The 12,860-nt window shown below is 36.7% G+C and overlaps 1 protein-coding gene across 1 annotated transcript in view; it reads left to right on the plus strand.

Annotated features, from left to right (window-relative positions):
* The window catches only part of LOC121855826 (DNA mismatch repair protein Msh3-like), a 31,627-nt gene that overhangs the window by 11,950 nt on the left and 6,817 nt on the right, over positions 1-12,860 (plus strand). Inside the window, exons 9-17 of the mRNA XM_042350973.1 lie at positions 27-233; positions 444-596; positions 2,387-2,561; positions 3,715-3,902; positions 5,906-6,026; positions 6,528-6,640; positions 7,589-7,685; positions 10,474-10,725; positions 11,800-11,957. Coding sequence (XP_042206907.1) covers positions 27-233; positions 444-596; positions 2,387-2,561; positions 3,715-3,902; positions 5,906-6,026; positions 6,528-6,640; positions 7,589-7,685; positions 10,474-10,725; positions 11,800-11,957 — 1,464 coding nt within the window. The remainder of the gene's footprint in view (positions 1-26; positions 234-443; positions 597-2,386; positions 2,562-3,714; positions 3,903-5,905; positions 6,027-6,527; positions 6,641-7,588; positions 7,686-10,473; positions 10,726-11,799; positions 11,958-12,860) is intronic.

Raw genomic sequence — 12,860 nt, forward strand, 5'->3', positions numbered from 1 at the left:
TTGAATATCCTGATTCTTTATTTTAGGAATGAGGATTCTATTCGAATCGAGCAGTTGGATAGAGCCAAATTTGACTACTCTGACTCTCTGAAGTATGTGTGTGAACTATTTGAAGGTGATAAAGAGAGGGTGGACCATGTGTCAAAGCTGCCAGCAGATGTGGTCAGCTGCCTTGGGGCCACACTTCACTATCTTGCTGAATTTAAATTAGATCGAATCATAAAAATGGCTGGGTATGTCTTTTATGTTCTATCTTTTGAATCTGTTTATATACTGTATATATATATATATATATTTTTTTTTTTTACAGAAACTATTAATGTTATATTTCCTAGATGTGAATAATGTTCATTCTGTTTATGTAGGTGATGACATTCTGTATATGTCAGGTGTGTATATAGGGAGTTAGAGAAGTAGATTTCACCTTGGATTTTTTTTTCCAGCTCAATTCATAAGTATAGTTCTGGCAGCCATCACATGAGACTTTCAGGTGCTACCTTACGTAACCTGGAAGTGCTGGTGAATGCAGTGGATGGTGGGACTAAAGGAAGCTTACTGTGGGCTCTTGATAAAACACAGACCAAATTTGGTTCCAGGTATGCTTCATGTTCTCACTCTTTACATTACAGTACTTATGTTATGCCTAATGTGACTTATTCGTTGAGATTGGATCAAAATAAAAATTATGTTCCTCATAAGTTTGGCCCATTTCACAGTAAAAAAAAGTAAGTTTCTTACATATATTTTGATGTACAGTACAGTACATATGCATTACTCTGTTTATTATTATGCAACAGAGTTCCTCATAGTTTACCCTATTTAGATACTATAGAATGTATATAGTACAGTAAACACTCATTTTTATGTGAAGTTAATCTATGAGGGTCAAGTAACCATGAAATTATGCAATTACGAATCCATCTGGCGATAGGAAAATAAGGGTTAGGGTCTAGGAACCACCAAGAACATCCATTACTGCAATTTATTCCCTTAAAATCTGCATTGCAGTTGTAAATTAGTATACATGATGTAACAGAAGGTTTTTATATGCAATTTTTTTATCATTAATTGCATTTAGAATGTTTTTTCCATCAAGGAATGGAAAAATAAAGGTTATATTTCAGGCAACACCCATTAGTGCTCAAAGGGAGAATTGTTGTTCCTCTAAACAGTTTTATATCCCTTGTGTATCATCAGTTGTACACAAGAATGGATAATTAAATGATGAGGGATTTTGTTGTCAAAGCTTTGACGGTTATCCCAATGATTATGAATTATAGCACGTATTTGGTAAAGGTTGTGGACAGTGGTGTAGTGCGAGACAAAGAAGTGGGGGAATGCATTTTTAAAGTGTTGCACAGGAAGCCCATACAGCTGGGGATCCTGGGGGCTCTGTAAGCCCCTGGGAGAATTTTTTTAAATCTGACCAGTTCAGGGATATTTTGAGGCCATATGCACCGGATATTAGGATATATTCCAAGGTTGAAGATGTAGTACTTCCCGTGTCATTACATTAGATATAATATATAATATGAAATTTCACCAGTTCTGTCAACACGTACAATGGTACAATAATACTTTTCCAGACTTCCACTAGTGCTAAGAGCCAACTTGCCAAGATAAGTGTGTGCATTTTCTAAGTGATCTTTGGTGAGCAACTAATCTGGCATGCCTACTGTGGTAAGAATGCCAGAATTTTCTGAATGCTTATTATTCTAAATATTTTAAAATATTTCAGCTGCTTATTAAAGGAAGAATATATTATACTTACAAATTAGAATAAATCTGAACTTAAAAATTTATAAATAGACAAATTAAAATAAGTCTCAACATATTTTTTTTTTTTTTTTACTAGATTTAAAGTGTTTGGCAACACTTAACGTCCAAGTGAGGGAGGCTGGGAGCAGCTTTTTTTTTTGTGTGTGTGTGTGTGTGAGTTTTTTATAATTTAATAATGCGGCAATGCTGCAAAATCTCAATGCCCCAAAGTTATAGGCTAGCATTGCTTCATTTGAAGCTGAAAGAAGAGAAACATTTAATATTTCTTTCTCATACAGTATTTCTTCTAGTGGTGGGAATTAAAATTTCATGATGTTAAGATTTGTAAGTTTGGATTTATTTGAAATGGTGAGGAAATGCCACTCCCACAGCACTACACCTCTGGTTGTGTTACTATTTTCATTGGCCCCTGTTGCACAGTCCTCCCTATATATGCACTTTTTTCTTGTTTATAGTAGTAAACGCAATCCTCTTTCTCATTTTTTCTGCTCCCACTGTTCCTACTTCCCTTGAACCCTCACTCTTATGCTTTTGTAGCTAAAGGTAATCTTTGGTAGATTTTCTATGTTACTGAAGTTCTAACACAGTATCTCTTCAACCCCTTCAGACTCCTTCGCCGGTGGATAGTTCAGCCATTGCTGAGTGTAGAGCAAATTACGGAACGCCAGGATATGATTGAGGAACTGATGCACTCCGATGCACCAATAGTAAATAAGTTGAAGAGTGTACTCTATAAATCACCAGATTATGAGAGAGCTCTTACAACTGTTTTTCACAAAAAGGTAATATTGTATTTATATTTGATATCTTATAATTGGTTCTATCAAACTAGTTTTTTGTTAACAGTTCCTCATTTCTTAGTGTGTGTTCTGAAGACCCACTAAACAACCCGCTGCTGACCAAAATTATTCTGTGGTGGAACCTGGAGTTACTGAATTTTGAATGTGCTCAAATACTCCTGTTCTGTGATCACATGTCCCTATTATATGTAACTACAATGGTGGCCTTCTACCAACAGATTTAGGGGACAGGTTGTTTTACCCTGCTATCCCCTCACATAACAAAGAAAGTATTTGTTCAGTCTTAAAACATAACAATAAATGCTCCTGGTGGGGTGTCCCTATGCTCCTTGCCTTGATTTATAAGCAAGGTCTCAACAGTTGGAAAACAATAATCAGAATTGTTTTCTAAATTAATGTTTCAAATCATCACTAAAATGTTAGTTATTCTGAACATCACTGGACAGTATTGACTTTGAAAATGCCACCAATTTTTTTAAATGAATTTTATACTTCATGTTCCCATAAGACGTTTCTGGAAATGTGTCCCAGTAACATTTCCAGGCAGTCATCATCTCCACCCTCCTTTACGACTGTGAAATGTGAACTCTACAGAGAGACATCAAGAAGCTTGAACATTTTCACAGCCAGAGCTCAGGGCTATCCTCTACATCATGAAACTGTTCACTTCCCAGACCTCATGTACAAAAATTAACACAGTGACCCAAATCTACCGTACAATTAATAATCTCTTTTTATTATGATAAAAGAATAAACAATTATGGTCAAGTTAAAATCAGTGAATGGATTAATGTTTTATTACCACTTAGAGGGTTTGGACACATTAGGTACAGGTCATTGAACTTCATTCTTTAAACAAACTTATGGATAGACGACGTACGGAGTTCATTGTTGCAGTGATGATGATAACGGTGGTGGCAGTGATGGTAATTTTGACTTAGGGTGAGGTAGTAATGGTGGTGGAGACTATTTAGAGGTGGTGTTAGAGTGCACAAGGCATTATGGTAATACTTACAGGTATTTTTGAGGCAGTATCATGATTTGTCACCGATAGTAAGCTATACTGTCACTTGTGGTAAATTTTAAGAAAAAGTGCAGTATATATTTGTTATAACTCATATTTATCTCCTTACAGTGCAGTCCTCATGAGTTTTGGTTAGCAGTGAATGGATTATGTCAAGTACATAGTGGATTGTTGAGATTCAGCGGCAATATGGAAGACGTTGTGAAGACTTCTGGTTTAAAAAGTCATCTTCAGGAAGTTCTGGATGGTTTATCTAATATTGCAGCTTTTGCAAACAACTTAAATGAAACTAGTGCCAAGTAAGAATAAGTTTGTATGCTGGTACCATATTTATAGTGTGTACAGTATTTGATATTAGATACTGTACAGTACTATATTTTATAAACTGTACAGTACTTGTAAAACTGTACTTGTTGACTGTACTTGTAGATTGTACTCTTATAGACTGTACTTGTAGATTGTACTCTTATAGACTGTACTTCTAGATTGTACTCTTATAGACTGTACTTGTAGATTGTACTCTTATAGACTGTACTTGTAGATTGTACTCTTATAGACTGTACTTCTAGATTGTACTCTTATAGACTGTACTTGTAGATTGTACTCTTATAGACTGTACTTCTAGATTGTACTCTTTTGACTGTACTTCTAGATTGTACTCTTATAGACTGTACTTCTAGATTGTACTCTTATAGACTGTACTTCTAGATTGTACTCTTATAGACTGTACTTCTAGATTGTACTCTTATAGACTGTACTTCTAGATTGTACTCTTTTGACTGTACTTCTAGATTGTACTCTTATAGACTGTACTTCTAGATTGTACTCTTATAGACTGTACTTCTAGATTGTACTCTTTTGACTGTACTTCTAGATTGTACTCTTATAGACTGTACTTCTAGATTGTACTCTTATAGACTGTACTTCTAGATTGTACTCTTATAGACTGTACTTCTAGATTGTACTCTTATAGACTGTACTTCTAGATTGTACTCTTATAGACTGTACTTCTAGATTGTACTCTTATAGACTGTACTTCTAGATTGTACTCTTATAGACTGTACTTCTAGATTGTACTCTTTTGACTGTACTTCTAGATTGTACTCTTATAGACTGTACTAAAGACTAAGCTCAGCAGATTATGTGGATTGTTTACCTGTCTCAGGAAATTTACTTCCCCTTGATATTTTTTTTACTAGCCATGACAAATTTGGGAGGATACTGTATATGCTTGCCCAGATTTTTATGGGAAAAGTTATATAAACATTTTAAAACATTCAAATTTATTGTGTGTGTCAACTCACAGATCTCCTGTGTCTGTCTAAATGCCTTTTGGCCTCACCCTCCTCCCTCCAGCGGTGTTTGAAGAACCCAGTCACTTTTCCTTGTTTCTTATTCATGTTGATGTTTTCACTACAATTTGTAGCACAACTCTGCTCACACAGCAATCAGTGGATATTTTTATACAGATTTTCAGGTCAGGTCACTGTGAGAACAGACCACCAGAAATAGGAGGGATCAGCTGTGATGTCACTGAGGCTGTAACTTGCACCTGGGCTTTTTTAGCAGGTCAGGTCATTGTGGGAACAGAAAAGTCAGCTCAGCTGTAATGTCACACACCATCACCTCAGTGGTTGACAACCTCACTGGTATGGGGACATAAGGTCATGTAGCACCTGACAAATGTTTGATTAGGTATTTTCCTCTTGAAATATTAAATTGTCCTCCGGGTAAGTGCCGGGCACATGGACATGAAAAATCATTTGGCTGGTCCCTAGTCTGTGTTGTTTTGCACTGCTGATCTTTACAGCCTGTTATAGACTCAAGGTGATGTGGAGAGAAAGTTATATCACAACTAACAGATCACTCATTGTGGATTTGTGAAAAGGGGACATCCAGAAAAGCTTCAAACTGAGCTAGACATTGTACATTATAACATGATTTTTAAATAGAATTATAAAGCAGTTAGGATTTAACACATTGTTGAATGGCCTAGTTGCTATAATACTGTAAATTTAAGTATAACTGTACACAAGTTAGGTTCACAAAAAAAGAAGTAAATTTTTGTTAACATGCCATGCTTGTCACAGTATTTGGGGAAAAATCATGATCTTCGATAAAAATTGGGTGTACCTGTACAGTACATTAAACTGTATTTTGTTATTTGTCTAAAAATTGAACTGGAAGCTTTTTTATACCTTGACCAACTCTTAGTATCACAGAGATCAGCTTTATGATTTTTGGTAGATTGATGAAGGATGTTATTTTTTTCTTATTCACATTCTTTTATTATTATTTTCAGGGAAGGTCGGAAAACAAGTCTCCTGACGAATTACTCTGAGTACCCTAAGGTTATAAGCAGGCAGCAGGAGATAACTTCTGTGGAAAAGCAGCTTAAAGATCTCAAGCCTGAAATTGCCAAGGTATGTCGGGGAATTTGAAGAATGGTAGTACAGTAGTATAAGCTTAGAAATTCATGCAATATTAATGTAACATAAGTAATAGATGTAATATGTACTGTACTTTATTTTGTATATTATATTGACATTTTTATTAAAAAATTCACATTTATAAAGAAAAATTATCAGTATCATCTGTTGGGTTGATCAGTGGGGACAAACCACAAAGAATGGAGGTAAGGGATAGTGAGACTGGTGAAAGATTTGAAGAAACAGGTAGAAGAAGAAATTGTAATATTCACACACACACACACACACACACACACACACACATATACACACACACATATATATATATATATATATATATATATATATATATATATATATATATATATATATATATATATATATATATATATATATATATATATATATATATATATATTTATTTATTTATTTATTTATTTATTTATTTATATATATATTTTCCAATGTTCATAATATTTTTTTACTTTTCCCCAGATATTAAGACTACCTGCTTTCAACTACACCACAGTGTCAGGTCTTGAATACCTAATTGAAGTGAAAAATTCTCAGTTAAAGGCTGTTCCCAAGAACTGGTCAAAAATCAGCTCGTATGTATTGAGAACAATATGTTTTGGCATAACCAAAAGTTCTTTACAGTTTGTGAAATTCTTAAGTAAATAATTTTTTTTACAATTAATGTAATAGAAGAGACTGTGTGATAAGTGAGTAATGCTAGAGTATATTGCTCCTCATACTGACCATCTCATGCACTGAGGGAAAAAGGCTTGAAAGAATTTATAGGGAGAAATTTAAGAAAGTTTGGTTTTAGATATTAACCATAGCCTATTAATATCCCAGTGAGCTAAATGTACAGTTGTGGACCAAAATAATTTGGCAGGGAGGGAGTGTAAGCTGTGGCTGCCTCATTAAAACAAAACAAAAATTTGTGACTTTGAAAGAAAATTGCAGACTTATTTTTGCCACCTCAAAGCGATGTTGCCAAGTCTTCACCTGCCCCTACCCTCCTCATACACCACTTCCATCCATCCCTCCCTCCTTACTGAAGTATTTCTGTCCACAACTGTACATGATTTATTAATGTGCAAGAAATTATAAATAGGATTATTTCTATATGTCTTTCTACCACATTCACTTCCTTCAGTTAGCCACCTGGCAGAATATTATGGATCATATCAAAAGTAGAGAGAAAAAATAGGTTATACTGAGTGCAATTGTATAATGTAGTGAGAAAGAGAGAGGGGGAATGAGGTTGTGAGAAGACTTGAGTAACTGTTTAAAGGTTTAGTGTGAGAGATGAGTGACTGTGATAGGGTGTTTAAGATCAAAGGTTGTTGAGAGGAGAGTGGGAGGTATTGTAGGGAGTCCCAGGAAAGAGTGTCACTGGCGAGAGACTGATGTGTCCTGAGAGAGGGTATTTCATGGTGTTACCCATATTGAGTCACTGAGCACTTTTGCCAGCTTCTTCGTAAGCAATAAATGATTCATTCACTGCTCTTCTTAATCTCATATGATATACGTTTTTTTCTCTTTCACAGAACAAAGGCTTGTTGTAGATTTAGGTCACCAGAAATTGTAAACCTGTTCACTAAACTACAACAGTTACGAGAACAACTACAAGCTGATTGTCATGAGGTGTGTAAAGTTTGTATTGCATTGTCTAACAGGTTATACCAAGTGAGAGAGAGAACGGGAGGGAGGGAGACTGGGTGGAGGAGATCCATTTGTGCATTCAAGATGAAATGTAAACTATAAAAGTAAAACCTAATTTAATGCATCTTTGCTGTGGGGTTGAAAACATTATTCTCAGTATAGGGCGATAGATGTCTAGAGAAAGATTAATGTGGACAAGATGTAATTTGAACCCTCTGCCATTTTAGCCACGAGGTATTTTTTCCCTTAATCTGTGTACATGTGTGGGTCTGTCTGTGAACCTGAGTGCAGTCAGTCTTTACCTTTAATGTGTAAAATCTGGATGTGAGGAAACTGGTAACACTACATTTTCATGCTATGTCGTGCAGTGGACTGGAGCCAAACACTACCTGGCCAGACCCATGGGACCCACACCTTCACTCTGGTGTTTATCATGATAGCCAAACACTACCTGACCAGACCCATGGGACCCACACCTTCACTCTGGTGTTTATCATGATGGCCAAACACTACCTGGCCAGACCCATGGGACCCACACCTTCACTCTGGTGTTTATCATGATTTACATTGTGCATTTGTGTTGTTTGTCAGCAAGGCCAACAGATACTCTAATGGATAACAATCTAAAGAGGAAACCTAAGTCATTATAATATACTTTAATGGGATTTGTGCTGCTGGGTTTTCTTCTCAGACCCATTAAAGGGATCAACAGTTTTCATCACTGATAATCTTACACGTACTTGAATATTGCTTGGTCTTCTTTATTAGTTTCAAGCTCTTTTTATTTCATTTAAAAATTTTGAACCATAGTTAAATATTTTCTCTTGGCAAAACTATAAACTAATTCCTCTCAAAATTCTTTACAAACTAATCACGGAAGACAGAAAAAATATCACTCCTAAAGGGGGATAATGGCAACACCTTTACCCGTGAGTGGACGTGACCAAACTATTGGGAAACAAATCCTGGCAATATCCTGTTTACTCACAAGCTTACAACTTTGTGATACTAAGTTGCAGAAGAGAGAAAAAAAGGGGGGGGGGGAGAGGGTAGATGGCCAGCTGTTAAGTTCATGACCGGCTCTTGGTGTTGCTGGGGTCATGAGTCTCAATCATTAAAGTTATTTTAGTACTATCTTGTCACAGCAGAAGATGCAGTGCCTAGGTGTTTGACTGTTGGACATCTGTAACTGTTAATTAATTTTTCTTTATTCTCTGCTCAAATATTGCATATGATTAAGAAGTGTTTCTTATCTGTGGCCTTTTTTAGAAAACGTCTAACAAAATGGGGTACAGGAGTATGGTAATCAGCTAAAGGCTTTTTTAAAGGTCACTTTTGACGAAGAAACTGCGTTAATAGAGATTGAATACGAAGAGGACCTGGGCGTGTATGTTGACAATGAACTGAAGTTCTTGGGCCATTGTGAGAAGAAGGTGAATCAATCAACTAAACTAGTAGGTCTTAAAAGAAGGTCATTCAGATATCTAGATGGTCTGTTCCTCGTAACGATCTTCAACAGTGAAGTGCTTCCCCACCTGGAGTATGTCACTCTGTCTGGTCCCCAAAATATGCTAGTGACTGTCAGTTGATTGAAAATGTCCAAAGGAGGGCCACCAGACTAGTGCTTGTTACTTCAGCACCTCAGTTATCCAGAGAGATTAGTGCCTGCAACTGCTTAGCTTATGCTACAGATGGGCAAGGAGTGACTTAATTGAGGTGTATAAACATCTTAGTCGAGTATCCATACCTGGAGCTGGCAGACGCCCGCCCCACAAGGGGTCACAGCTGAAGGTTGAAAAAGTTGCAAGTCCAAACAACTTTGAGGGCAAACTTTTTTGGAGTGAGAATTATGAACTCTTGGAACAACCTGCCAGAGAGTTGTGACAGCACCGAGTTAGAGCTCTTTCAAGGCCAGACTTGACCAACACTGGAGCAGCTTCAGATACATTCAGGAGCCAGTGCATGCCAAGTACTTGCCAACAGTGCATAACACAAACATGACCGATCGCCCAAGTGGTTAACAAGCCGATCAGTGGTGAAGAGGATAAAAGTAAAAAGTATAAATAATGTGAAATCTATTGATAGCAGAAGTTATACGTTGAGTTAATTTTTTCTTTAAAAGTAATACTACCTAATTAGGGCGCATGTAACAGCCTTTTGTCAGTGAATTCCTCCATTCCATTCCTTGCTGGTTTAGAATATCATAGGTTTCACATTGAAGTTTAAAGCTCCATTTTATGATTGAAGTGGAAGAAACAAGCAACTTGGTTTCCCTCCCTCCTCCCACATTGCTTTTGTGAACTGAGAGAATTTCAGTGCCTTGATCTTAAAGGAACCGCTGGATCATAATAAGATTAAGTTTATTTTTAGCCCTGATAAAACTGGGTGGGAAAATGCTGCTTGAAATATAAAATCCTGCCTGGCCTTGTCTGCCTGGATAGTGTATCCTGTTTTTAAATATGATGCGCCCTCTGGCAACAGACAGGCTCTCCTAAAGAAGTTCAGCAGATTGAATCACACTGATCAATCATTTCTTCCTTTCTGTTTTATAATTGTATATTTATCCTCTCCCCCTCCCATCCATAAAACAACAGAAGGACCATAACGTGTAACATTTTCCTTCTCATAACCCACTTGGTATACTGTGCCCTGGGATTTAACATGGGTAACTAGAGCAGGACCCTGATGCAATAACCACTACACAGTACAGTATTACCATGATAATACAAGATGAGTATTTTGTTTAATTCACTTTTACTTTCCACTTCAGGTATGGCTGGACGTCTTAGAATCATTTTCCAGTCACTACCAGCGCCATCGTCGAGCAGTAAGGTGCCTGGCTGCTCTTGATGCTCTGATTTCATTAGCAAATGTAGCAAAAGCTCAGGCTTATTGTCGGCCCAAAGTCTTTTCCAGCGAGAGCAATGGAGGGAAGTTGAAGATAGTGGAGGGACGACATCCAGTTGTTAGTCAGCTAAAACTCGGAGATGAGCAGTATGTTGCGAATGATACTGATATGAAGGTACAATTAAACTGGCAAAAATTTAATTACAAGTACAGTAATCTCCATCTCCCCGTTAGCCGGAATAATTGGTGCAGAGCAGTTCCGGTTTTGAGAGATTTCCGGGTATTGAGACAAATTTTCTCTTCCCCAGAATTTTTCCACACACTGGTGAATGTGTCTGTGTCAGACTGCATTTAGACAGACACAGAGCTCTATTTATTTATTTATGCAAATACTATTGTACAAGTACAATATATTGTAAATAAACAAAATATACTACTGTATACTGTACTCACTAGCAAATGCTGTCATCTTAAACTGGTGATGCAGGCAGGCCAAATGATGATACAGAATAGCCTGCCTTTGTCCTGTAGCAGGTGTCACTCTCCTCTCCCTCCACGAAGGAGGGATTATACAAACACTGTATATACACCCTCTACTCACTAGTCCACTGTGGGCATACACTGTCCACTCTGCTATGTACAGTATATTCACACCTACTGAATGTGCAGTACAGTATATGTAACTAATCACTTTTTACATCTTGACACTAATTTAACAGTATTCTTGGTTGATTATATCCTGGTACATTGTACAGTAATGTGCAGTACTGTACCTCACGACATAGATTGTACGTAAAAACAGCAATGAGTGAGCAAACAGGCTTGTACATTGGCAGCAGACAAAGAACCAAGAGTGTCATGATGGAAGAGTTTGACGAGATAGGCTGCAAGATACATCAGCCAATCATTGGCATTCCATGCAGTCAAATGACAGTACTGTAGTAGCCAACCGCAGCTCACTAGTACTATAAACCTACCCACCCACATGCTGTTTGTGCATGATGCAATCTCTCGGAAATTTTTTCAAATGTCTGGAATGGAGAGGTTTTCTTGGAATGCTCAAAACAATTTTTCTGGGTAATGTAGAGTTCCGGGGATCAAAGATTCCTTCCTGCCAATGGAGAGATTACTGTTTACTGAAATAAACGTAGTGTATAAACTTATGTGTATATTTCTTTAACACTTGTAGATTCATTAAGTGAACCATTTCTTATGTTGTGTTTAAAATGTTCTCACCTTTTCTCTGTAGGTTGAGGATCAGCGTGTCATGCTTGTTACTGGACCAAATATGGGAGGAAAGTCATGTTACATGCGGCAAGTGGCACTCATAGCTCTAATGACACAGATTGGCAGCTATGTACCTGCAGAATCAGTAGAAATGTCAATTTTGGATGCAATATATACCAGGCAAGTAAAAACATGTGGGGAAAGACTGAATGTGAAGTGGAAGATGTAAGTGAAATTATAGATAGGAGAGAGGTGTTAACGCATGGAAACATATGATAAAGTTCAGCATAGAAATGACCATAAAATAATGATGATGTAGTAGATCCCGTCCAAACTGTTGCCTTACATCCCCACAGGCATTGCAAATTGTAAATCAATTATGCTCTCTGCAGTCATTTTTTTACATAACTTAGTGATATTGAGCATTTTTATATGATGCAGAACATTAGCTGCAAAACTTTCTCAGATTAAACTAGTTATAAGAAAATTAACACATCGTTGTGGCTTCCCCTGAGGCCCCAGGGTGAGCAGAGGTACCAACCACAAATGTTAGACATAAAGTTACTAAAAGTCAAGGAAATTACCATGTGTGGGGTGCAGGATTTCTTGCACATTATATAATTCATTAGTTTGGTGAGTATCTTTCAACTGGAAAGCTCCTTTGGGAAATAATCAACATATTTACAAACATTTGAACATTTTATATGTTGAAATTTAAGTTAATGAAATAATTTTCTTTTATTTAATTTTTCTCATATTACATAAGAATAGATTAAGAGAAATTAGATAATGAGGCAACTGTCTCAGTGAGTGTGTGTGTGTGTGTGTGTGTGATGAGTTAGTTATATGATCATTGTATGATAAGGCTGACACATTGAATGTTTATTTTTCAACTTAATAACAACGAGTGTGTTAGAGATTAATGGAGTATGTTAGTGTACAGGTATTTGCAGAAACTGTGGTGTACTACCTTTCCTTGCTCACATGTTTATAGTAGTGTCCACGTTATTTAATTATTCAATTTACAGAAGCATTTTTGTCCCAAACTTCTCAGTTGACAGACACCTTACCGTAAGTATTCAC

This window comes from Homarus americanus, unplaced genomic scaffold (assembly GCF_018991925.1).
Source record: "Homarus americanus isolate GMGI-L3 unplaced genomic scaffold, GMGI_Hamer_2.0 scaffold14072, whole genome shotgun sequence".
Lineage (NCBI taxonomy): Eukaryota > Metazoa > Arthropoda > Malacostraca > Decapoda > Nephropidae > Homarus > Homarus americanus.